At 39.0% G+C, this 27253-nt stretch overlaps 1 protein-coding gene across 6 annotated transcripts in view; it reads right to left on the bottom strand.

Moving 5' to 3' along the window:
- The window catches only part of ATG7 (autophagy related 7), an 82333-nt gene that overhangs the window by 29079 nt on the left and 26001 nt on the right, over window positions 1–27253 (bottom strand). For 4 of the 6 annotated variants that reach the window (XM_058844717.1, XM_058844718.1, XM_058844719.1 and 1 more), the window contains exon 18: window positions 22584–22706. In XM_058844717.1, the coding sequence (XP_058700700.1) occupies window positions 22584–22706 (123 nt within the window). Of the gene's footprint in view, window positions 1–7754; window positions 8629–18120; window positions 18186–22583; window positions 22707–27253 lie in introns of those variants that run through there. The other 2 variants (XM_058844723.1, XM_058844720.1) reach the window with 2 other exon arrangements.

Below are 27253 nucleotides of genomic sequence, written 5' to 3'. Positions count from 1 at the left end.
GCCCCTTTTCAGAGAAACTTCTCCCTGTTAATTTTCAAGCCACCACATACAACAGAAGCTTGAGTTTCCATGTGCAAATATATTCTAATACACTCAATTTTGGTCAGCACCTTCCATGAGCCAGAACCAGAGATGATCTCTAGGAAATAAAACCAAGAATACAAAGAATTCCATCTCTAGCCCACTTTTCCAAGGTGCCACAGTTCCCATTCACAGGTAGCTGGCAAATTGAAAAATTTAATTTAAAAATTTAAAAAGCCAAAATCGAGAAGAATAAGCCTTGATCAGGTCCTGGCAGCTTGGAATTGCACCAGGACCATCCAAGCACGCTGGGGATGAGCAAGGGAGGAGGAGGAGGAGAGGATTTACTCCACATTTGCTCCTCAGGAAACACCAGGCAGCTGCATCCCCAAAAGCTTTCAGAACTGAACTGCAAGCCTTGCATCGAGTTTATTCTGCAGTTTGTGTCCTTGCTGCGTTGATTTGGTCAATTTGCTTTCCTGTGACTCTCCCTGGAATAAGAGAGGGCTTCTGCTGGTGCAGGGGTTGGAAAGGATCAGCCAGACCCCTCCTCTCCTGCTCTCCCCCAAATATTCGCTGAATAACAACATCAGCGCCCCAAATGCTGAATCCCCACGCAGAGGGCCAGACAAGCTCCAGCTTTCAGCTTGGGGTTATTTCCCTGACACTTCTCCATCCACAATGCTGTGTTTAAGCTGGGATATCAGGCTCCACACACATGAAACTCCAGAAGTTTGGCTGAAGAATTAACAACAAAACCTCCCTCGGAGTTACAGCAGCAGGAACGTCACTGGAGGCTGAGTGCATACAAGAGGCACTGTCCAAATCTGCACTTACTGTTATTTTTATCCCACAAAACCCCCCAAAATATCTGAAGATGAATATTTTAATGCATTAGAATTTGAATGCATTTGACTGTTGGAGAAAAACAGATTTCAGGCACTTCCAACAGAGGTTTTATACTTTGATTTTTCAAATCCTTTCCACAGCAACCAAGCACAACCAAGATAAATGCCAGGGTGAATTTGTCACCTACACCTTCACTGCTGAAGTGACTTCTTTTCTCTCCTAGGCAGCAAACTGTGCCAGATTTCCCTAAAGAAAAGCACTTCTCAGTGAGCTGAAGGAGAAGCTGGAATTTTGGGGTCCCAGCTGCTGTAAGTACCATTTATTTCGTATTTCCTCCTCCCAGGAGATGGGAAAGTGAGAATGGTGTGAAACCACTGGAGACATGAGAGCTGAGCTGAGGTGTGAGACAATGGCACATTCTGTGATACCTGCACCTTTGCAAAGCTTGAATTTCTCTGATTTTCCCTAGAGAAGTTCTGGAGGACAGCTGGGAAAAGTCTGCTACACAAGCAAGAGCTCTCAAGACTTCATTAATTTCTGTCAAAATTCCATCATGGTAATTAGGAACTAATTTATAACCTGAAGATATTGACTGGAATTGAGTAACTTCAAGGAGTTCAAGATGCCTGCATGTGAAAATTCTGCTAGATATTGAGAAATACCCCAGAGGCCTCACTTCTCAAATTAATCCTTCAAAAAGACACAACTGTACTGCAAGCATCACATAAAGACTTCAGATGTTATCTCCTCTAATTCCCTTCCACAGAACAAATCAAACAGAGCTGGATGTTGTAAAGTTATCAGGAAATATGTAAATCGTTGGAAATTATTCAAATCACAGCCTTTGCAATGGGACACTGGCTGCAAACTTACTGCACCTTATGACATTAAAGGGAAATATCATGAACAACCTTGGAATTCTCTTTTTTCAGCATTTGATTGTTGCTGCAGATACCCACATTAAATACAAACAACAGGATCTGCCTGCACTTTGGAAAGAACTGCAGGAATAAATTAACATTAGAGTTACAATCATAAAAAGACCTTGCCTTAAAGCCTGACTTTATTATCAATAACCACAACAGAAAAGCTTGAATGAGCATTTTTGAGAGCCACAGCCCTCAGCAACTCTTTGATTCTGATTTTTGAAATAAAACCCTTTCATAAAAGGGCTCGTGGTACCAGTTTTGTGCAAAGACACTCCAAAATCACAAAATATTTGCTTAGGAGTGCCCTTAACATATTTGATTAGCACCAGGTTCCTGTAAAAACATTCTTGTTATTTGCTACAATTATAGATTGCCATATATATTTCAGAGCTAAAAGGAACCCAAATCTCACTTAATTCACTGTGAATTTTTGTTGTGTAGCTGGCAGCCTGTAACTGCCCATGGCAAACCAAGTGCAGCTGCATTTCCAACCAAGCACAGAAAACACAGAAATGCTGAAATAGATAGGACTGGAAAAATACCTCTCTTTTGCTGGATTATAGAAATAAATGGTAAAAGAATGCATCCCCCAACTCACAATATGCAATTTCAATGTCATTAATTTTCTGTTTGGAACTAGAACTATCACACTGAAAATAAAGGTCAACATTTTGTTTTATTCTGACTCTTTTTTATTTCCTAATTTTAAACTAGGTTTTGCTTGCTTTCTAGTTTTTTCCCTCCTCCCCAGAAATTATCATGTTAAATTATCATTACTGGTAGGAGTAGGTATTTGAATCAATTTAATTAATCTGAGTTATTCTGTGAAAGCAGACAAGTAGATATGTGATTAAAACATCTTAAATGTATTTTTAGTTGTCATAATATAAATCCAACCCTTAAGTGAACGGCTCACACAGGGATCAAACTCAGAAATTTGGTGTTTTTAGCACCATGCTCTGATAAACGGAGCCAGTTAAAAACAAATCACTTCAGAATATCTCTGGGGGTCAGATAAATGCTCTGGAGGACACTCCTGATTGGATTCAGTTTGTATTCAATACAGCAGGAAAATAGTTTTATTAGCAGAAATTGTTGCCTTTCAGCTCTCTTTTCTGCTCACCCTCAGCAGCTCCCAGGAGATGCTAGCAGGTATAATACCCTATATTTTACATATCTTTATTTTATATAGATATAAATATATATATAGGTGTATTTCCTGAGCCAGGCATAGCTCAGGATCATTTTCCTCACAATTCTCAGGGAGCCACAGGAACAATTTTCCTTCCTTGACCATGGATTCTCTGTGGGCTGTGCACAAGTGCCATTCCCCTGGACAAATGTGGAGTTACAGCACCCTGGAAACCTGGAATAAAAACCTTCCTGCTCCCTTCCAGAAGAGAGAACTGATAAACATCTGGGCTCTGGAAATCACTTTGGGATGTTTGCATTTTGCAGCAGCAAACTGCTCTCACACTGTGCCACATCATCACATGATCCTGCACTTTTCCAAGAAAAACCCAAGTCAAGGGAAAAGACTTCATTACCATCCACTCTTTTTTCTTAAAAGTTACATAATTACCGTGCAATCTCTTATAAGATCTTATTTATTTTAGCTTTAATTACTCACTTCAATGAAAGGATTATTTCATCAAATAGATCTTTTCACTTAAATAAAAAACACAGGTCTCTTTCTCTCCGCTGTATATATTTTGTTTACCACTTGCCAAGATGTTATTTCACATATGTGAAAAGAAAACTGGACTGAATACATGTGAAATAAACTCTTGGCAAAGGCACTGCAAGGGCTTGCCATTGAGAAGATTAGATTCTCAAGAAAAGCCTTCTGATTTCTCCAAAATCAACAAAGGTATTAAAAAAAAAAGAAAAAGAGCAACAAACAAAACAAACCCTCACAGAAAGGAAAAGAAAGGATTTTTCAGGTAACTCTGAATTTCCAAGTTTTTAAGGTTTTCCTCAGAAGAGCTGAACATCTCATTTGTGTGTCCCCCAAGAACACCAGGGTTCCCATGCTGAGGAAAGGCAGAATTATAAAGCCCTGGTTTTATTCCACTCTGTGTTCCTCACTTGTTTAACAAGACTGAAAACTCCTGATTAAATCATCAACAACTCTGATTCAAATTGGTTTTATTGATTAGAATTGTTGTTAGAATTCTCATTAGAATTGTGGGAGAGAGCACTTAAATTCTGCGGCTTCCCTTGATTCCTGCACATCTTGCTTAGCCCACAAGCCACATTCCCATCTATTTTAATCCATTAGAAAGGCTTTAATTACTAATTTGAGAGCTCCATTTTGAGAGACGTGAAAAAGCAAATTTCTGCCCTCCTTTAGGCACAATTCTTGCAGACCAACACTAAATGCAAGATAGGAATTTGTTGCACATTTGCATCTCTCCAGTTCTCAGCTGGGGCAGAAAACTCTTTTCAGCCAAACAGATGCTTGTAAAATTGAAAATGAAATTATTTCATTTAGCAGCTTCATCTCACCAAATCTGCATAAATTCAGCTCCCAGGCAAGTTTTCCAGGTGTAGATTTACTAGAAGGTATCTCAAAGATGGAATTTTAGGAGACACAAGTTCAGGAAAAAATATTACAAAGCTGCTACATAACTTCAATGTTATAAAGAAATATTTTTTAATACTTATTAAATTATCATGTATCTACTTTAGGCTATCCAAAAAGTACTGTTAAAATCAGATTAAATTACACCATCAGCTATGCCACACTTGTCCATAACAGTTCAACCGTGCAGCTGGGACTTCCCAGCAGCCAAAATATAAAAGTAAGTAGCACAAACACCCATGAAAAACTCCCTTTTAAAATAATTTTAAGGCTAGCCATTTTCTCACAATTTTTCAAAACTTTACAGGTGAAAAAACCAGTGAAATTGAGCTCCCTGATTAAAAAAACCCACAAGAACAGAAACAAAACTCGGGAAGGATTCGAGAATCCCCGATTTCTGCAAGAAATTCACATTTCTTCCGAACCTCAAAGAGAAATCAAAGATCCAAGGAGATTTCTGACAAATCAAACTGCCTTTTTATCCCTGTCACAAACAAGAGATTTTGGTTCAAACCCAGTTATCATGGAAAAGAAATCACATTTAAACACAGCACAAAACATTGGCGGCTTCGAGCCCTTCCGTGCCTTATTAGCAGGAATTGTTGCCTTTCAAGTCTGTTTTCTCCTCACCCTCAGCAGCTCTCAGGAGATGCTAGCAGGTATAAACATGCTTTCTTTTAATTACAGAACTGGATTACTGCTGTAACTGATTCCCAGCTCCAGCAAATTATAATCAAGTGCCCATTGTGCATAACAATCATTTAATGGCTGACAAACCATAATAAAGCAAGCTTTAATGAAGAAAGCTGGAAAGCTGCCCGAATTTTATGGCAGCACACTCCAAAAGAAAGAGTTACAATCTGTATTTAAGATTAAGAGAGCCTTTTAATCCAGATGGCCAGAATTAAACGAGGCAGTGCAGGGAAATTTTGATCAAAAGCTAGTGCAACATGAAAGTCCCAAAATTCCCCCAGTAAACCACGGCTAATTATTTCAAACAGAGGCTGCACGTTCGTTTTGTATTGGGAAGAACTCTGAGGGAAACACAGTGTGAATATGTGCCTTTCCCTGTGATAATTCACTCACCCATTAGCTTTCCTATCATAAAAGAAAGCAGCAAGAAATCTCTCTGCAGGCAGAACCGTTTGGACAGTTAAATAATAAATTTTTCAAGGAATTTGCAAAGTAAGTGACAAATTATTTCAGATATGCAGCTTTAAGATACAGCTGAGTAAAACTGAAGCTGCTGCAACTGAAATTTGAAAAGGTCCTTAGTTTCAGTATTGTGTTGTTAATTAATAACACCCAAGTTTCACCCAGGTTTGCTCTCCTCTGCTGTAATTCCCCTGGAAGAGCTGAAACACTGCTCAGAATATGTTCCTTTCCCTGTGATAATTCACTCACCCATTAGCTTTGCTATCATAAAAGAAAGCAGCAAGAAATCTCCCTGCAGGTAGAACCGTTTGGACAGTTAAATAACAAAATTTTCAAGGAATTTACAAAATAAATGACAAATTATTTCAGATTTGCAGCTTTAAGATACAGCTGACTAAAACTGAATCCCCCTAATTGTTCTTAAAAAGTACAAATACCAATTTTTAGTAGAGCAATAAAGCAGTGAGAGGCTCTGCTTTTCAGTGATTCTCTTTCTGCTGCTGGGGGTTTTGTAGAAATCCCAGTGTGGAGAGGTACACAAAGACATTGACTGCTCAGCTCCTCTACAATAAAAATATTTGTCTTTTGCAAAGAGTTTCTGTGTTGATGAAATAAAACCTCTGTAAAATTCATCAATTAAACAGAAATCATAGAGTCCTGCCAAGTCTGAACTTGCACAAACCCAGCTCCATTTCCCCTTCTAAAAACAGCCAAGAAGAGCCCATCTGGGACACCTCCTTCTTCTCACTCTCATCTTTACATCCATTTCTTTCATCTCTTGGCTGAGGCCAAGCTGGTGCTGAACTGTGACATGAATCACTTTGGCACAGTCAGAAATACTGATTCTGACAGAAAAATAAGGAATTCTTCTGAGAGTGGGCAAATGCCAGGGAATAATGCTGCTCCACAGCATCCTGCTCCCTGCCAGCAGGAAATCTGAGGAGTGATCTGGTCTCTCACACAGAAACTTTCTGCTCTCCCAGAGCTGGAAGGAGATCACGGCATCTTTGATTTGTATTTTCTTCTGTTTCATGATTTTCTGACAGCAGTAACCTTTGAAAGTCTGCCAGGCTCCCTCGAATGAGGAAGGGCTGACAAAATGTGATCACTGATGTCACTGCTGTCCATATTTATGTTTGCTGTTATTTATGTGCACACACAGAAGGAACTTTAGATCTCTCTGCTCCCAAACACACACCAAGGGCTGCTGCAAGCACAGAAGCTGCCAGTTAATCTGGTTTTTTTCTGTAAAAAGGAGCAACATTTCTACCTCATGGATTAAAGGAGTTGAGGGAAAACTTGCTGAGAGTGTGACACACACAGAGGTTTGACAAAAAGGATATCAAGACCCAAATATCTGAAACCTCAGGCTCATCCTGGCTGCACAACATTTTCTAAATGTTACCATTTTCCCTCTGAGCTCTCTCAGGGTGAACAAAATATTATTGAATGACTCAAAATCAGAAAAAAATACCACAGCAAGTGAGCGAGAGCTGAATCACAAGCTGTGCTGCTGGTGGTAGCAGCATCTCCTGGATTATCTGAGGATTATTTTACTGCAGATTGAGCAGTAAAAAGCAAATCCTGTCCAAGAGCAAGAGTGATGGAACTGCTGCTCCCTCTGGGACAAGGAGCAATCCAGGATTGTTCAGTCCCCCTTATCCCAGTTTTTCAAACGAGCCTCTTGTGCAATGTCAGGGTTTGTGCTGCTGTGGACAGAACAGGGCACTGCATTCTTGTGCCAGGAAAATCAGAATTGTCACTCACAAGGGTTTACACACAGGAAAAGCCAAATCCAGTGGAGCTGTGATTATGCTCAACCATTCAGCAAAAACAGCCCTGAAAGGAGGAAAATCAAACAAAAGAAAAATCACACGTGAAATTTATTAATGAGAGACACGGGAGGAAAATCTAATTGAGGAAAAGAGATCAAAATTGCCAAAAGAAGATGCAAAAAGAAGCTGAGAGCGGCTGGCCTGAACTATTCCAGCTCCTCTTCCAGAAGGGACTGATGGAAATGAGTGAAATATCAGAGTCAGGCCTGGGTCTGCACTTGGGAATTGGCTCCTGCTCCAAAGCTCTGCTCTCTGCTGTACAAGGGAATTCTTAGGATAACTAAGTTAAAAATTACAACATACCATACTGAAATAAACACTGGAGAACAAATAATTATAAAACAGCCATTAAAATGCCCCCCCCAAATCAACACAATTGTTTATTTGTGGAATGCCTGCAATTGTTTTTTTAAGGGAGTCATAAAAATTCCTCGCTCGCCAGGAGTCCATTCATGAGGGCAATGAATTTCCAGAAAATCCCATTTTTTATACAGCTCAAGAGAAATATATTTGGATATAAACTTTAAAAAAATAGTGCTTTTAAACTAATAGCTTTATTCCTTAGAATGAACAAAGACTTGCCTGCAATGTAAACAATGAAAATAAAATTAAAAAAAGGAAGACCACAAGTCTTGTAACCTAAACACAATAGCCATTGTCTGGACTTCCCTATTTCCATGAAGAACATCTGATTTTCATTTTGGATTAGAACATTCTGCTAAAATTACTAATATACTGGGATAAAACTTAATTTAAAATTTCCAGATGAACAACTTCAGCTACGATCTGATGGCTGTTCCCTAAGTGAGAATTCCCGTTTTAACTGCGGAAAAACGATTAAAATCCAGCACTGAATCCTTGTTGCAATAAGTTTTGATGATCTCAGAGAGAACAGTAGAAAAAACCACCACATAAAACTCAGATCCACTGGCAGCTTTTGTCACTGCCTGGCCAGGGAAAGCCTGGCTCGTGGCCTGATATGTTTGTAATTCCAGGAACTTCCAGTGTTCTTCTGTGAAGAGATATTCAATTGCCAGGGATAAAAATTCAACTTTAAATGTGCTGGAGTTGATGGTGAGAACAAGGATGACAAACTTCTGATTTTTCACTTCCTTGGCTCTTCTGCTCAATAAAAAGCGATGGGGAGACCTGAGTTGGACAAAAACAGGAATAGAAGGGGCTCCTTCTTTTTGTTTGTGTGAGAGGGGTGAAATAAATCTGGGAATTGTTGGTGATGTCAGCAGGCTCTGGTTTGCTGCAAAAACACACAAAAGCCAAGAGCTTCAGGACAAAAGCTGCAACAGAAGAGTTTCAGCCCAGCTTTTCCATGTGCTCCACTCTTTCCATGGAACTGGGGTGAATTTCCATGGAACTGGGGTGAAAGAACAGCAAAAGCTCCAGTGGAAAGTCCAGAAATGTCTGTGCAAAAATAGTGGCAGGAACAGACGCTCTCACTCTTGTCTGAATGAGGGCACACAATCTGATTCTGACCATGGAAATTGAATATTGGTTTAAAAAAAATGTATCTGAGGCCATCAGGATCCTGTGGATCCTTAAGTTTCCAAGAAATTACCTTAGTTACAGGCAAGAGGAAGATAGAGAAAAAACAAGATAAAAAAAAGCTTATTTTTAAATAGCTATAAATGTTAGGGTTTAAAGTGTAACTTTTGATGTTTAATTGTCAAATGTGGAGGTAACAGGCCTTGGCAAGAGCTGTGGGTTAGAATAATTCCCCAGGCACACAGGGCTGAGGGAGGCTGCTGACAAGGGGCAATGGGATGAAGGAATATTCCCCAAAAAAATGCCTGGTAAATTAAATTACACCTGATACTCAACAGGCAGGAAAAACAGGTACTGACAATTTCTTATTGCTCAACTGGGATGCAAATATTGGAAGGTGCATGTTTGGACAAGAAGAATGGAAAATGAACCAGAATATTAAATTGACTTTATAGGGAGAACAGAATAAATGCTGGGCTCACTAAAGGAACAAATAGAATAAAACACAGGGCCTGATCCTAACCTCTAGTCCAGTTTTTGTACAGAACAAATTTAAACATTTAAATGCAAACAAAACAAAACAAAAAAGTATAAAAATGAAATCTAAATCAGTTAACAGCACTGCAGTATTACTGATGTAATTCATTAGTCTAGTAGCTGTTTAAAATGGAAGTGTTTGCAAGCATAAATTGAATAAATGCTGGATTACACAACCAGATTATTGTGAAAGAACAGAAAGACTGAAGAAAAATTATGTTGTTTTTTTTTTAACAGGACAAGGCTCATGAAAAGCGCAAGAAAGGGCCAGTAATGAACAGCATTTTTTATAACATTTAGATACAAAACCAAATCCATTATTGCAAAGTAAATTAAAAAAAATTGAAACTATTGAAAATTGAAATAGTGAACATTGAATTATTAGTTATAATTTTAATTATTAGTTATTGAATATTGAAAATATTGAAAAGTAAATGTTTAGAATCATTCCTGTATCAGCTTACAACTACCACTGGAACAACAGAATACAAAAATAACAGGAAGCTGCAAGTGTTGAGTCTGAGAGTTTACCATGAAATAACCTGAAGTAAATCTGCAAATCCAGAAGATGAAAAGATGAACGTTTTTATTTAATTTTTTATTTAATATTTTATTTAATATCCAACATCCAGAGGATGCAAAGGAGACGTTCAAAGCCAATGCAAACAGAGAAATCATGGAGCACAGAGGACACGAGAGCAGAAATGTTGGGATGCTGGGAAATCCAAAGGAAGCAAGAGATGGGATTGAAGTGAGTGAATGAGACAGGAGAAATTCATCACTAAACTCACAGCAATGATACATCTTGGAGAACTAAAGCAAAACTGAGAAAATGTTAAAAATAACAGCACTGGAGGAAGGTTTAAACCAAACTCTATTGGATGGGGCTGGAGCACTTTATAGTAAACTGGAAGAGCACAATAGGAGGATGGAAGGTTTTGAATGCTTAACAGAAAACATTTGTGGCCCATGAATGAAATAGTTCCAGCTCCCAGCAACAATGACAAAATTGTCACAGCAAAAGGGAAACCAGGAAAGTCTTTAAGAGCAAAAATAATGCCAGTGGTTTGCACAACAATAACATCTGTGACTTATGTCAATATAAGCACAATAAAGAATGAGAGCTGTCTTCATTCAGCTTTAAAAATACCTTTGGGTGGGATACAGAGAGAAAAACGAGCTGAGGGCTTGCAAGAATGGAGAAATCTCAGCTGCTGGGTTTTGTGGACTAACAGGTTTTCCCTAATTGCCATTAATTTATAATCTGGGCAAGAGATTATTCCCATTCTTCCCTTCTGCCCTCCAACTCTTTGACATCGGGAAGAAACGCATTTTTGCATTTGAAGATTTTGATTCTGTGATGCCCCTCATAGCATGGAATGAGAAGCCCTAAATTAAGATATTCCACTTGGACAATGCAAGGCAACACTTCAGAGCAGGACACCCTTTGCACACTGCTGGCTCTGCAGCTCTGATTTACCTCCATGTGGTGAGAAACACGCTCCAGCACCAGCCTGGTGTCTAAGCTTGGTGTGCAAGCTGTGCTCCTGCAGGATCAGGAATGATGCTCTGTGCTTCCCCACCTGTTTCCTTGGAACAGGAATGCCCTGGTGAGCCTCACATGGATCACACCACGCAGTGTGTGGGGCTCCTGAAAACCCTCCCTTTGGTTTTTCACTTGGCTCCTCTTTCTGTGAAGCCCATAACCCCAGCCTGCTCCCAGAGTTCACCCAGCTCCTGCAAATCCCCTGGAATGTGCCCAGCTTGTCCCCCCACCGCACTGTGAGCTGCACCTGGATTCCTCTGTGCCTTCTGCCTACCCTGGGAGTCACTCCACAGCCCCAAGAGAGAGATTTCAAAAGGTACAAAACACAACAGGTATGAAAAATGACAGGTTTTACTCTGCAGGGAAATGATTTATTGATGCCGAGAGCTTAATTTAGTAATCAGACACTATCCAAGAGAACAAAAAACCCCACTCGGCCATGGAACAGTAAGATGAGGAAGCTATTCCAGCTTTTGATGTAGTTTTGTCCCAAATTCAGAGTTAAAAAGACTGGGGAAGAAGTTATCCAATGTACTGAAATCCAGTGTCATGCTGGATTTCACCCAGGGCTGTACCTCAAAGGCAGAAGGCACTTAGTCACATTTCTCCATAACTAAATTCCTGAGTCACATTGCAGAGGGGAGAGTCAAAGGCAGCTCAAGAACAATTTCTGCCATTACATATTTTCTCATTATAGTATTGCTTGTAAGGAATTAATGTTGTAAGACTTATTTCAAAGCTTAAAAACCTTTCATCATTGATTATGGCTCATTTCTCATTCAGACTCACATTAATTCCCACAGCACTAATTCTGCATCGTGGAATCAAGAGCAAACGATGACTGCTGAGCTAATTTTAAGAAAGCAATAAATAATTTGCAATTAATCATCTGTTAAAGCAATAATCCTTTTGAAACATCTCTGCAGTACTACAGACTTCACAGAAAGGAATGGAATGCAGCTGTCTAGAGAGCGTTTCTGGATGTCACAGCACTCTCTGAGCTGGGTTAGGGAAGCAGTGTCAAAATGCTGCCAGTTTTATCCAGCTGAGATTAATGAAATGATCCAATGGATGTGAGATGCACTGCACTCCTAACTCACCCAGAGAAGAGACCTTGCAGCAGCCCAGCACACCACAGAGCTGTTTCACATCTGCATTTCCCCTCTAATTACACTACCTGTGACTAAATTCTGCAGGAAAAAAAAGCCAATTTCAGTCCTTTCTTTCTACAGCCATGATTCCCCATTTCCTCTGGCCTTGCTCAGACCTCCATGAACATTGCTGTCACTCACCCTGCTCCCAGAATGTTTTATCCCAGAGATCCAGCCCAGCCCCAGCAGCTCAGCCCATTTCCTCCCCCACAAGCTCAAGAATTCCAAGTCATTTCAGAAATATGATCTTGATCACATCAACTCTGCTGCACCTCACTGCACTCATTAAGACTCATTTCTCCCTGCAAAAGCTGGATTTATTCCTTTCTGTACATTATCCAGCGATCTGGAGACCTAAAGAATGCTCCCACAAAATTCATCGGTGGCTCGGTGTCAGTTCAAAGCTGTCAAACCTGCTGATTCATTTCAGCAGCATTTACTGTGCTTCATTAACTCTAGATCTCAATGTTTTCAACAAAATAATGAAGTTATATATAACTCAAAGCAGCAGCACCAATAAATCCTTCAAGCCTTTGGCAACTCCTTTAATCCAAAGTAATCGTGTTTCCTTGTATAACAAGTCTTGTGATGTCTGTAATAGCATCTCACTATAGTAACAACAGCCTTCATGTTATAGCTCTCTGCATGCCTCCAGTATTAATCAGATCCCAGATTTAAATATGAAATTAGAGAACTCTTGATACTCTTCCTGAAACAGATATGCTAATCAGAGCCCCCCCTTCCTCCCAAATTTAAAAAATAGTGCAATAAAGATCAGGCCCGTGGAGCTGTTGATGCTGGAGTCAAAGATCGCAGCTTGCTGGTTATTGCTGTGCTCCATGACCTCATCCCTGCACATTAAAATACCAATTCTCAACAGCCAGTCTGTTCTATAGGCAGTTTTATCTGCCACAAGCTCTTTTGCTTTGCTTTTATACAGAAGAATTAAAAAAAAAATTAAAAAAGAAAAGTGTCACTAGAAGGAAGGATTGCAGACTTCATGCTAGAACTGGGAATGTCATTGGCCTTCAAATGCAAAGCACACAATGATCAAAACATTTATTCTTCAATTGAGAGATTTCTTAATGAAAGCAACATTCTTCTATTTCACAAATGAGCTGAAATCCTAGTAATTTTCCAAATACAATGACTTTTTTCTGGTATTGTCCTGAAAACTCCTGCAGCATCCTCCAGCAGCTGTTACTTAATGGGACGTTACTGGTCACCAACCTTGCTTGAATTTAACCTCACTTAGCAGAAAACCTTGTGACCTCCATGCCTCAACTTAACTAAAATGATGTTTAACAGCATTACTTCCTCTTCCCAAATCTCCCATAACCATCTCTAATTTCCACCATAGAAAAAGAAAAGTCACAGTCAGCTCCTTGAACTTTATCAACATGTTTGGCTATAATCAAGATCTGACTTTGCTGAGCAATCCAAACATAATCTGCAGGCATAAATATACAAATTAAACAATATTAAATTGCATATTAAATGCATCCAACAGTTTGAGCCCAATACTAAAATATAGATTAAATCCAGAAAGCAGAAGTATCAAATGCAAAGAAGTTTCTTTTAGAGGCTGGAAATAAAATCTTATTTTGCATTTGCATCATCTTTGCCCGTTACCCTTTGCAGATCTAGTAAGAATTAAAATCCAGCTTCAGTTTCATGTCTGTCCCTGAAAAGAAGCCCAAGGTATCAGAATTTATTAGATATGATTTGCCTGTGGAGGAAGAGATGAAATGAGTTTTAGTGCTGGAGTTACTCTTGCAGAAAGGTGAGCACAGCAATCCCAGGTACGGCACCAGCAGTGTCTTCACAGGCACCATGTGTGGCAAAGGCAGATCCAGAGATTAGCACACATAAATCACTCACCAGGGGAGAAAAAAAATACCCTCCCCGACTGCCAGCTAAGACAACTAACACAAAATGCATGTTTTCACAAGGGCTATTCAAAGAAATAGCATTAGTGGGGAGAATGAGTCACGGGCCAGCAAGCTCCACACACTGCAGCCACTCAGAGTGAGAAGACAAAGGGAATTAGGACTTAGATGATTATTTATTTATTTTTTTTTTAAATAACCAAGAAGCATTAGCAAAACCAGCTGCTGCACTGTAATATTTCTAAATAGCTTTGTTATGCCTTCATATTCTCTTCCAGTAGGAGTTTTCTCTGACTTGCATTGGCTTTGCTGTTGTTGGCACGCTGTCTCAGTAGACATTAGACAAATAAACTTTTCAACAACATAAAGACTTTTAAAACTGTATCTCTTAACCCCTATCCCCTTGAGAGGCTGGAAAGTGGTTGCTTAATTCTTTACAGGTTTACTTGTGCCTCCCTTCTCCATTTCTGTGACTGACTTTCTTTAGCTCCCAAAAAATAAATAAGTCTCTAAGCAGTTAGCTCCACCTAAATCACAGTTTGTATCTATTTCCTATGCATGGATTTTTTGTATTTGTTGATTAACCTATTGGATTTCACACTTGACTTGCAGGGGATTAAATTCCTTGCCTGGTGGCCTTGAGTCAGTGCTTTACAATTACAGGAGTTTATTTTGTATATAACAAGTGCTTCAAGAGAACCCTCATTTTCAGATGACGAAGTACTGATGTACTTGCACATGTAGAGTTTTTCTCCAAATTTATTTCCATACTCTCACAGATTTGAGATCATTCCAACTAGACCAGTTTTATTCTGTTTACTTTTGTGTTTTAACTGGAATAGAGTCAATTCACCTCTTGTCTTAGAGAGTCCTGTGCCATTAAATGGCCATTTTGCAGTATTTTACACTTCAATAATCAGACAACACCTGCACATACACCTTCCTGCACAGAGATGGCAGCAGAACTGCTACACAGACTTCAAACCAGCTCTGGGAGCTGATCCTAATCACATTCTAGCCATGAATTTCCTTCCCACAAGGGCTTGCAGCTCAGCCTAACTTCTAAAAATTCTGTTGTTAGATTTCCAGATCTAGCATTTTCTATTTACCAAAACCACTCCTATTTATCCAGTAAAACTGCATTATTTTACGGTTGCTGTTTAACAATTAAATGACTAAAAATCATCATCACAAATTTTCCTGTATATGGAAATAACAACAAACTCAGTAACTGACAAGCAGCTTTTGCTTTGTGAAATATCAATGTAGGAAAAGCTTTGGTGTCCCAGACTCCACATTACAAAATGCAATAACTCATCACTAACTTGAAGCACATTATTTAATACCTAAAGTGGGGTTTTTAAAGGATGAGAGACCAAGAAAATAGAAACTCATCCTAAAACTTTTTTTTTTAAACATTATGCTCTCCAAACTCAAAAGTGAGACACTTTTCTCTTGGCTAATTCTTTATTACATGTATTACAATGCAGACTTTTTAAATGTCTCTTCATGAGGTCAGGCACAACTTTAATTTACAATTTACAAGATTTAACTTTCCAACTAATTTGACCCTAAATCAACTAAGAGAAGTCACTATTAAGGCAAAATTACCAGCAAAGAGATGAGAACCGATCCTTATCTTCTCAGGCACAAAGTGGCTCATCTTGGAATCAAAGCTGGGTTTTAACTAGAGAATTGGTCATTAATTTTCATCCCTCCTAAGATACCAGGTGGTTTCTCCAGGACTCCAGCCAATTCCATAGAAACAGCTATGCTGCATGGCAGATTGCAGCTGGAAGCCAAGTTTTAATGTGTTCCAAAAAAGTGCAGGAGAAAGGAAACTTCAGGAGAACCTGAACTACAGCGAGGGAAAGGAAACACCAGCACTTTGCAGAGATGTCCATTAAAGTGCAAACACCAGGAAAATATTCAAATAGAAATATTTAAAATGGAAAGAGAGCTCAGGCTAGTAAGAGTTGGTAAGTATTAATTTTAAAGGCTCTCAAATCTGCCTGTTTTTTAAATTAGTGTCAACAAGAACTCAGTAGCAACACGGATGCAAATCTTTAAACACTCACACTGGTAAAATTCAGTTTCAATTCAATTCAAAAATTCAATTGTTCAGAAAGGAAGAAACTGAGACATAGTTAAAATTTAAACTGAGAAGTTGTTTGCTATCAGTTTTCCATCTGAGATTTCCACACAGGAACACATCTTAAAATTGATGTTCTGCTCTTAAAATTTGTGGTGCTTAATTTCCTCTGTGAATTAGCAACTGCTGGCATTAAAGAGAGGCTGTTGCTAAACCCACAGGATTTCCCAGCAGCTCTTCACGTTTCAATCAATTATAATTATTCAATCATTTATAATCATTTCCTAGTTTCACCTATATTTATGGGAAAAATCGGTTCCAAAGTTGAAAAGAAGCCACACCTGACAGAAACACCCTCGGAGAAGTTCAGGAGATGCTTCCAGAGGAAATCTGGATCCTCAGGAGGAGGCAAACATGGTTAACAATGAAAATATTCTGGTGGACAGCATTTCATAGGCTCCAAGATGATCAGAGCACATTGATCCCTAATGAAGTAACTTAATTAACAGCTGAGGGGTGCTGAGGCAGCCCTGCCCCCAGACATTCCCATCACCTCTGGCTAAGCCTACAACAATTGGTGTTTATTGAAATAATCTGGCACTGATTTGGCCAGCAGAAAACTTTTCTCTCTTTTTTTAAAATGTTTTTATTTGAATGATCTGCAAAGGCTCATATACTCTTGGACTGAGATGTACATTGTAGAATTTATGGTCTTAATTAGAATTTAAAAAGTTCATCAGCGTGTTTGTCTGTGTTGTGTAATTTCTTATTCTCCACATGAGAATAACAGAATGCATCTTGAACACTCTATTCATTCTTCTTTGTGACAAAGTATATTGGAATGGAAGAGATTTAATCCCTGAATTATATTACTTCTTCACTGGAAATTCCTCCTTCAAAGGAAGAAGAGTCAACAGAGTTTGAAACTCTTTCTAGAAGAAAGCTGCTTCCCCAAAATAAAGATTTTACAGCTTCAGTCTAGCAGTTCCCTTCAAAATTTTGGGGTGCTGTGTTCACCATCAGCTAAAATTACTCTCAAATCTTCAATAAAGGACAATTTAACATCATTTACTACCGTGGCACAAATCAAAACATTACCTCATCAGCTCAAGCACTCCTTGTTTAGGTGATGATCTAACGAGGGCAATTAAAATGAGTCATAAAGAATAACAATTGGACTGGAGGTGGAGTTCTTAATAAAAGAGGAAAGCCCCGAAAGCCCAGAGCTTCCTTGGGAGAGGATGGCTGATATTGATCACCTCCACTGATCAATTCTGTCCAGAAAGAACAACACCAGCCAGGAATTATTGTCTGCAGAAGCTTCATGAGGAACACAGAGTGCACATCAATGCTGCTGCAGGTTTTGTCCAGGTTTTTCTTGCAAAGTCTCTTCCCCTCCCATAAAAAGTGATGAGATAATAAATTTATTCCTATCAGCACTTTCCATTTTATAGTTACAGGAGATGGACTGTGAAATTTTACAGAGAGATTTAAACTCTATCCATGTTTTGACACTAAGAGAGCAATTCAGTTAAAAAAGTAGATAAACCCACCCAAATGCCATTATTGCATTTCTTTCAGTGGGGCTTTTTTTTCCCCATATATTTGACATTTCAGACAAAAATGATAACTGGATACCAACCAACTGTCCTTCCCTCCAAAAAAAAGAAATGTCTGCACAAGCCCCTCCCTGCCCTCCAGGGACAAACACACATTTATTCAGATTTATCAGGAAACGGGAGTATTTGTGCACATCACTCGCTGATGTAAGTCCCAGGAAGATCATTTGAATATAATTAATGATAATAATTGAAATTATCAGTGAAGGTATCAGGGGAAAAGCAAGGAGCTCATGTTTTGGTAGTACAGGTATTTTTAAACCCTTCCAAAAGCAGCAGAAGGCATCAACAGGGAAAAAAAAAATAAAAATTACCATTATTCAAAGAGCTGGGAAACACTGCTTGATGAATGAAGAAAAATGATGACACTAATTGACATCATGAGAAAACTCAGAAAGAAAAAAACAACCCACCTCCTGAAAGAAAACAAATTAATCTCTTAATCTCTTAAGAAAGAAATTCCAGGGCAGGCCTGAATCTGTCAAAATGAATTTTTCCAGAAATGCACCAGATTAAAAACGTGAAGGAAAACAAAAAAGCTCACAGCCACAGAGAAGTCTCAAATATTAATTCTGGGCTACCCATCAGAAATGATTTCTTTAGGAAGTTTTCATAACACCAAGCAAAATTAAATTCTGAATAATACTTGGCTAACAGAGAAAACTTGTCAAGTTACAGAATTTGCTGTTACAATATTGTTGTAGCTGGGTTTTGATGTTTTGCTTGGGGTTTTTTTTTTTGGCTATTCATATGTTATTGTTTCAGCATCAAATAATCTGCATAATAAGATGCAGAATCAGGGACAAGCAGGATATTTTTAATAGCAAAGCACACTGGAAATTCTGAATTTTCTTCCAAATTTGGACAAGCACAAAGTTCCTTTGGAATACCAGCTGCTTATTCTACAGCTAAGCCTTGTTCCTCAAGAAATGACTGAAAAGTGACCAGGCACAAAGCTCAAATAAGTGCAGAAACGATAAAATGGGGTTATCTGTATTTCACTAACATGATTTTTTTATTATTTTTTATTTTTTCCATTAATATGGATTGTTTGGGATAAGTCAACCAGCACAGAAAAGGGATTTTGACAATACCAAAGAGGCCTCATTCACTGAATACAAGAACTTGTCACAGAAGCTAGAGACACCACACTTTCCTTGAGACAGAAACTTGAAATACATCATTACTGAAATAAAGTAACACTGACATCATGGCCTGAATTCACATTCAAAAATAGGAACTCTGCTCCAGATTTGATTTTTTTTCGTCCCCCCAAAGCTCTTTAGGACCCTCTTACATTGCAACTTCTACCCCATTCTTGTTTTTTAATCAGAAAACCAAGTGAAAATTTGATTTGTGGTGTGTGTTTTATAGTCTTCTTTCATCCTGGTGAAAGCAGGAAGTGCAGTAAAGCATCCAAGTAATTCAGGAATTGAAATCCAAAGAAAATAAAAGGATATTTACACTTGTGCCTTATTACAGAGAGAAATGAGAATTACAGAGAGAAATTAGCTTAGCCTAGCAGCAAATCTGTAATTTAGGATGAGAAAACTTGAGACTGATTTAGAAATTTTAGAGGAAAAGCATCTTCCTACCCCAACACCCTTTACAGGGTGAATCTGGAGCACAAGGGGAGCAAACCAGTTGGGTTTGGGGATGCACTGCTCTGAACAGTCCTGGGCAGCTCTGACCTGGAAATTATTCACTTTTCTGCCTCCAATTCCACACCTCTGATTAACAACCCAAGGCTGTGTCTGTTTTAAGGCCAGCCATCAAACAAGGGTGAAGCTGAAGAGTTGAGGTTTGCAGGGAAGAAGCCGAGGGATGTGGAAAACAGGAATTCCAGGCTCCCATCAGCTGGGGCAGCTCCCCAGTGAGCTGGACCCAGTGGAAACAGGCTCTGCAGGGCTGACATGGGTCCATCAGCCCTCCCAGGCTGTGGCATCACAGGCTGCACACAAACTGGGGAAAAAAACCACCCCAAAATGTTCCACAGAGCCTAAATTAAAGCCAGATGCAGAAGGAGCAGATGCCTGAAATGTATTGTCAGTTCAAGACAGGATAGGAAAGCTTGCTGGTGTTATTATTTATTAATTGTCATGCTAAGGAAATAATGGAGAATATTTATGATTTCCTGATGCAGCTCATGTTGAAGGAATAGGTGTTCTATTGATTAAAAACCCTGCAATTGTATCAACTTTGCACTGAATCTGTATTAAAATATTATGGTTAACAGCACAGCCCTGGAATAGGAATTAAACATAGGAATTAAACATTAAAACAGGAATTAGTACAAGGCAAAAAAGGTTTTCACTAAGTGAAAAGTCTCCCCACATCTTACTGTAAATTATGTTCCTTAAATTTGGGCAAACACACTCGGTGTTAATAATGTGAGGGGAGTTCTCATGGAAATTCAGGCTACCCAAAAAATGTGTTTAACATTCACTCCTGCAGAACATGAACAACTTCTCCAGATTCTCTTTTAGGCAAACTCAAAACTTAGAAAAACTTTCTCATTAAAGCACTTTTACACACACATCATGAAAGCAGCTAAGCATTTAGGTGAATGAAAATTAAAAAAAATATTAAGAAAAAGTGAAACATAAGAGCAGCACAACAGTTTTTCTGACCCAACAAAACACTCTTGGCAAAATCTTCAGTGAAATGCTCTGAATGAATTCACGTTTTACCAGTGAACCTTTTAAAAATAAGCACAAGATTGAGTAATTCTCCTATCAGATGCAGGTTTATTAGTGAAATATCAGGGATTTATATATGGAATTACAACCCAGTGATGATGTTACTGGGTAAATATAAGGTTGGATGACATCTAACTTTACAAGTCTATTTTTTTTTTTATAGTTCTGGGCTAGCACTGGACAGATTTTACCAGACAGGAGGAAGGGAAAATCTGCAGTTACAAGAAGCAATCTTTATGGTCTCCAAACGCACCAATAACCCGCAAAATCTCTCTGAAGAGTCTGAGTGGTAAAAAGCAGATATTTCATTTTCTCATCAGAAAAATGAACTATTCCCATCCCAAACCAGGCCATACCCACCTGATGAAAGCTCTCAGTGCTTTTGCTGCAGTCTTTGGAGTGTAACGAGAAGATCTCAAATCAAAGGAGCAGCAGCCTCAGCAAACCTAATGGCTCCATTTTATGGAACACATTCTGCCAGGAGCAGCTGCAGAGCAGCCAGAAACCCGAAAAATCATTCTGCAGACCTCACACTCCCCAGCTGCAGCGTGAGAAAAAGGAGCTCAAAATACAAGAGAAAATGAGCTCAACATAGGAGAGTGATTCTGCAGAAAGGATATTGAAAGCACTCTCTTGTGCACCTAAAAAATGGAAGAATTGCCCCAGATGATGGAACTGAGAGATTTGTGGAGGAACACAAAACAACTTCTTCGTTTTTCAGAGCCAACGGTGGCAAAGATGTAACAAAGAACTGGTTTTTAATCCAAAACAATCCAGAGTCCTCCAGAATGTACAAATAATCTGCCTGTCAGCCCTTGCCATTCATCAACACAGGTTCATCAAGACTATTAAACTGGTTAACAGCTAGAAGAGATGAAATTTCCCAAAAATGCAGCAATCCCACAGGGAAGAATCAAGCCAGCTCCCTGGTTTTATGGCAGTTAAGGTAATTTGAAAGCATTAGCTCTGCAAATACTCTATGTCAGATTTTCCACCTCTCAGCAGTGATTTCACTGCATAAACCTCACTAAAGCACCCCAGGATTTTTTGAAAGGACACAAATTCTGGGTTTGAAGCAAAACTTTGAACTTCAGTAACTTGCAGTGAACTCACACCAGACTCTACATTTTGTAGAGAGCATCTAAAACCACTAAACTATACTAAAACTATCTAAAACATTAACAAACACCCACTCTGAAGCTGCAAAAGGCATTTATGGATTAATACCTATAAAATAACACATTACTGATTTGAACTGTTTTTACATTTTACATTAGCAGCCTAGACCACTGAAACTCAGGCCTGGCAATCAGGCTTTAATTGTTCTTGCTGTTAATGAGTGGCACATGATAAAGGGTGATTGTTTTCCCTTCCTGGATCCCTCTCATACATAGATATAAGTTTTTTCTAGGTATGACCATGCTGATCTCAGAATGCATTAGGTATTTTAAAGTTCATGTTTCCAGCATCTGCTACAATTAGTTTTCAAAGATTAAAACATGAAACAGAGAGCTAAGTCATCATTATCCACCCAAAACTTAATAAATAAAAACACTGTGGAGCCTCTTCCAGCTGAAAAAACAGCTCCAGCACTTCCACAGTCACTGAATAATGACTGCTTCAGACCCATCCCTGGGACACAGCTGTGCCAAAATTAAATGATGATGTAGAAGGGTAGAGATATCAGCTATGCCAAAATTAAATGATGATGCAGAAGGGCAGAGATTTTGGCAGAGGGAGGAAGGAATATGAATCATTGTTAAATACAGTATTAGGAGATACCTGTTTTGATTTTATGGAACACAGTATCACGACTCAACATGGAGTTATCACCAGTGCTGCTGTCCATGAGATCAAACACACCCCAATTTCTGCCCAAATTCCATGGTTTGGCACTGGGCAAATAAACAGCATTGTTTCCCCCACGTTATAATCCATCCAGCAGCATAATTACATTTTAATTGACCTAAAATTGCCTTTGATTTCCTTAACACCACATAACACAAGTCACCTGTTGCCTTTAAAAGCAACACTTGAAAAACTCAGATAAAGAAAGTTACAATTAATTTAAGAGACTGTCCAAACCATTCTGTCAATCCTTCAGTAAATCAAATACTGCTGCTTGATTCTCTCATTTGGTCACATGATTAATTAACATCCAAATTTTATTTGCTTACCTCAGCAGCCTGTGTCTCCTGGTGCAATAAAGTCAGACCTGTCAAATCTTCCAAGAAGGAATGTGAAGAATTAAAAACTTTAGCTAGGAAATTAAACCCTTCTCGTTCATACTGGTCAAGGACCTGCCAAATAAACAAACAGAAAATATTTCAAATATAATACCCATAATCTGATTCATCCTCATGTTTTATTGGGTGGGTTTTTTTTTTTTGCTATTTTAGTTTTTATTTTAGAGAAGTTGTAGATTATATAGAGGAAGTTTAACAGTTGAATTTTAGGAAAGCAATATTTTTAACATTTAGGGGAAATTAAATATTTTTAAAAAGGGATATAATAGATTTAAAGGAGAAGAAGGAAAGGTTGAAAAATTTTATTTTTTGGTTTTAGTTTTGACAAATTGGGTGTAATTATCAATAAATTTTTAAAATGTGTTATTGGGATTGGGAAGTAAGGTTGGATGAAGAAATTATAAGTTAAATATACTTGGTAGAAATTTCAGTATTTTTATGAATTTTTTATAAATTATTATTATTGAGTTTAGTATAATAATTATTTTGTGGTTTTTTATTGTAAAAGAGGTAAAAGAAAGGTATTAAAATTTTAAAGAAGTTTGAGGATTAGAACTATATGAAGGTTTTTATTTTGAGAGAGATTATGTATTTGAATAATATGGTTATTGATTGTTTTATTTTAATACAGAGTAAGTAGCACTAAAATACATAAAATAGAAGCAGAATCTTTCTGAACACTCAGAAAATGACTGGCTACTCAAACAGGTAAAACTGACAGAGAACAGAAGCATCATTTTCCCCAACTCAATTTCTACAGTGAGGAAAGCTGGAAGCGAGAGGGAAGAGAAGTGAGGTTTAAGATTTCCTGCTTTAAATTCATTTTTAAGCTTCTAACAAGACAGATGATAGGGCAAGAAGGAAAACTTGGCTGCAAAGCCATGAAAGGAGCGTTTGAGTGGCACAAAACACAGTGAAAGCCTGTTCCAGTGTATCAGCTCAGGGAAAGAACCATGCTGGGACAGCCTGAAAAATTCCCCCAGCAGCTGTCCAAGCCCAACATCCTCCCAGCCTCCAGAGATTCGTGGTTCTGAGGCTGCTGGATCTTTCTCTGCTTTTCTGCTTTAATTTTCCAGGTTTTTCTTTTATTTGGACAATCTTAGAGGCTCCTACAAGAACTGTGAGGTTTTAGTTACGTTCCTCTTGAGCCCTGACCACGAAGAACTTGATTTCAGCTTTAGGGAAGGATTTGCCAGGCTGATTTCAACCCGGTGAGATGCAGATTGAGGAAAGATAAATATCAAACATGAACACAATTCTACACCTTTTGGGACAGCAGGCAGCCAGAAAATGGAAGGAACTTCTTCCTGAGGAATCCCAGTATCCATTATTTCCTTATTTTTGTTCCAAGTTGTGGTCATTTCATAGCCTGATCTCACAGATGGAGCAGCATTCCAAAGAGCTCTGCCTCCAGAACTCCAAGGAGCAGAGCAGGGTTTATGCAGGGACCTCAAAGCCACACAGATTTAATGAGAAAGGAGCAGAAAGTGTGCCAGGGAAAGAGCACCAGGATCACCCTGGATCCAGAAGAGGCAGGATTTCCATCAATTCCTATCAGAATTCATCAAATCACAACTTACACTCAACAATCTTACATCTTGCTAGTTTAACAATTCCTAATGGTCCCAAACACCCATTTCATTGATAAAACTGTGGGAACTTGCCCAGCCCAACAACATTCTTCAGCAAAACACATCCTGTGAGCTTTTACACTGAGTCCTATAGGAATTCAAGCTCATTAAAAACCGTATTTATATTCAGCTGACAGGATTCTAAGTTTACTGCTAAAAACAGACTCAGATCCTCACTCAGCTCTTCATGCAAAACTATCTAATGCAGAATTAGGTTTCAAAAAACACCAACAGAAACACAACTATGAAAAGGAAGACAGATGCAGGTGATTATCAAACATTTGGCACCTCCTTGACCACACTTATACTTCTAAAATAAACAAAATCAGCACTTTGTGGTCTCTACCTGAATCTACAGAAATTGTTGTTCATACTTGAAGGATTTATTTTGCCACAGGGGTTTGGTGTGTGTGTGTGTGCACAATGACTGATAAACATAATTACAAATTAAAAAAGAAAAGGTGATTAAAAAAAATAAATATTGAGAGCAGTTCTTTGTATTTTTCTTGGGTTTTTTTTTTATTCCTGAGATAAATGAAGTAATGTGAACATTCACAGTGCAATACAGAGAGAGGAACAACTCCAGCATTTTATTGGAGATGTGTCCTCTCAATACTATCCACTAAATATGGTGGGATTGCACTCTGGGTGTACACATTTAATGACAATTCTGGGTTACAGAATTCCACTGAAACAACCCAAGTGCAGCATCTCCTGCACCTGGCTCCTTGTGGAGCCCTGCACAGACACAATTCCCAACCCTGGAGTGTGTTCACAGCCCTGCCTGTGGGAATTCCTGACCCTGGCAGGGTTAGCCAAGGTTTTTTGGGGAACCACAACCCGGATTTTTGGTGTTGCAGGCCAGATCAGAGTTCACAGCCCACTGAACCCATCCCCAGCCTGCACACAACAAACCTCAGCCTTATTTCAAATTATTACAGCACCTCAGAGAAATGCAGGGACAAGATGAGTGAGATATTTTGGTCTCTTCCCAGGGGCAGAACTTATTAAAAGATGCAAACCCCCTTGGGCTATGCAAATATTACGAGCAGAGCAGGGAATTGAGTGCAACCTTTCTATACACAGCTCGTCCATCAGGCAGTCCTTAAACCTGGCTGGGTTTGTTATTCAGCAACCTCTGCTTTGATCCTCGCTCCCAAAAGCTGGGGTTTGAGCCTGGAGTGAGAATTTCCAGGTGCTGTTCCCTCAGTCAGTGCAGAGCCCTCAGTGCTGAGCAGGAGGTGCCCTGAATTATCTCAGGGATGGGCAGAGCTTGTCCAGTCCCTGCCAGGAACTCCTGAGCTCACCCAGAGCCTTTCCTTAACCCCTTGTGTCCTTTGTGCTGCCATCAGCCTGGGCAATGCCAGAGAGTCTCTCATTAAGTGCTCCTTAAAGTATTAATATTAATAAAATATTAATAAGGTCACAGATCCAGGAGTTGAAGGTACATTATTTTTAGATTTTTTTTGTACTGGTACACATTAATATGACCCCATCAATTGCTTTGGGAAGATTTAAACATTTATTTTCCCCACGTGTGGCAGAGACCTTCCATGGTGCCACAATGGCAAATTCAGGTTTGGGTAACAAATCTGGCCATACTCTTAAAAACCTAAAGCACAACAATAAAAAACATTTTGTTTTTTCCTTCTAGCAGCAACCACAGAAGCCTGAAAAGCTATATTAAAAAGTCTACTTGCTGATTATAACAACTTCCTTTTTACAACCAGGACAGCCTGCTGAATGGAAGTATTTGTTAATTAGTTTTAAATCCAGAATTCCAGTCACATGAGCCAACAAATGTCATCTCAGAGAGCCAAAATTAACCTGCAGCACCACATCTGCTGCCTGAGCAGGTACCACTAAAGAAGAGATCCACTATACTGAAATCCTTTTAATACAGGCAGTGACTGGGAGAACATTTTGTCACCCTCAGGGATTTCATTTCCCAGTTGAGATGATTAAAACTTTCCAGTGCCACAAAAGGGAGGAACTCCATGAAGCTGCCCACATCTAACCTTCCCTACCCAAAGTCAGCAGCAGCTTTTCTCTGATAAATGGAGCAGGGCACAGATTTGTTCAGCAGCCACTGGCCAGACCTCAGAAAGGAAAAAGAATGAGGCAAAATAATCTCAGATTCCTATGCCAGGAGACCACACAGGGAATAATCACACAGGAATAAAACCAGGCTGGACAACAAATAGACATGAAATAATTCTAAAAAATGTTTCCAGATTTAATAAGTGACCAATTTGTTGTTGCATGGAAAGGACATTTTCTCCTATTTAATCACGTCCAGCAGAGCCCAAAGCCCCAAGGCTGGCATGAATTTGCTTTTGCACTTCTGAACAATTCCCCACCATCCTCAGTCCCACTCTGATCCTCCCAAGGAACAGCTTTACAGGAGCAAAATACATGAGAGATGCTACAATTCATATGATTCTTGATCTCAGACCAGTTACTGTCTGACCAGAGATGTACAAAACCCCACCTGAGCTTCTTCAGGGAATAAACCCAGTCCTTCAGTGATGTGTCCCTGTGCAGGAATTCATTTGCCAGGCAGAACAAAACAACTATAAAAGCACAACAAAAAGAACCAGAAATAAATAATTCTTGCATCCAGCCTGGCAAGCTGGAGCAGGAAGGATTTATTGATGGACTCTTATCTTTTCCTCACCTGCAGGTCACTTTCCAGAGCTTAGGAGAGCTGGAAAACACCAATTCCTTCTGGATTTCATGGCTGCTACAAACACTGCCAGGAGAATCTCACACCACCCTCTCCTGACATGCAGATCTCTCAGGCTGATGCCACAACCTTGATTTCAGTCTCCATTTCACAGAGCCAGAGCTGAATTTTCTTTTTTACACTGTGGCATTTTAATAGAACAAATCAAGCTGTGGATGCACATCATCACAACAGGACCAAATCCACGGATTGCCAAAGTTTTCTGAGTAAATGATACCCAGTAA

The sequence above is a fragment of the Poecile atricapillus genome, chromosome 9 (assembly GCF_030490865.1).
Source record: "Poecile atricapillus isolate bPoeAtr1 chromosome 9, bPoeAtr1.hap1, whole genome shotgun sequence".
Lineage (NCBI taxonomy): Eukaryota > Metazoa > Chordata > Aves > Passeriformes > Paridae > Poecile > Poecile atricapillus.
Note: the sequence above shows the minus strand (reverse complement) of the source record. Positions and strands in the feature narration are given on the sequence as shown.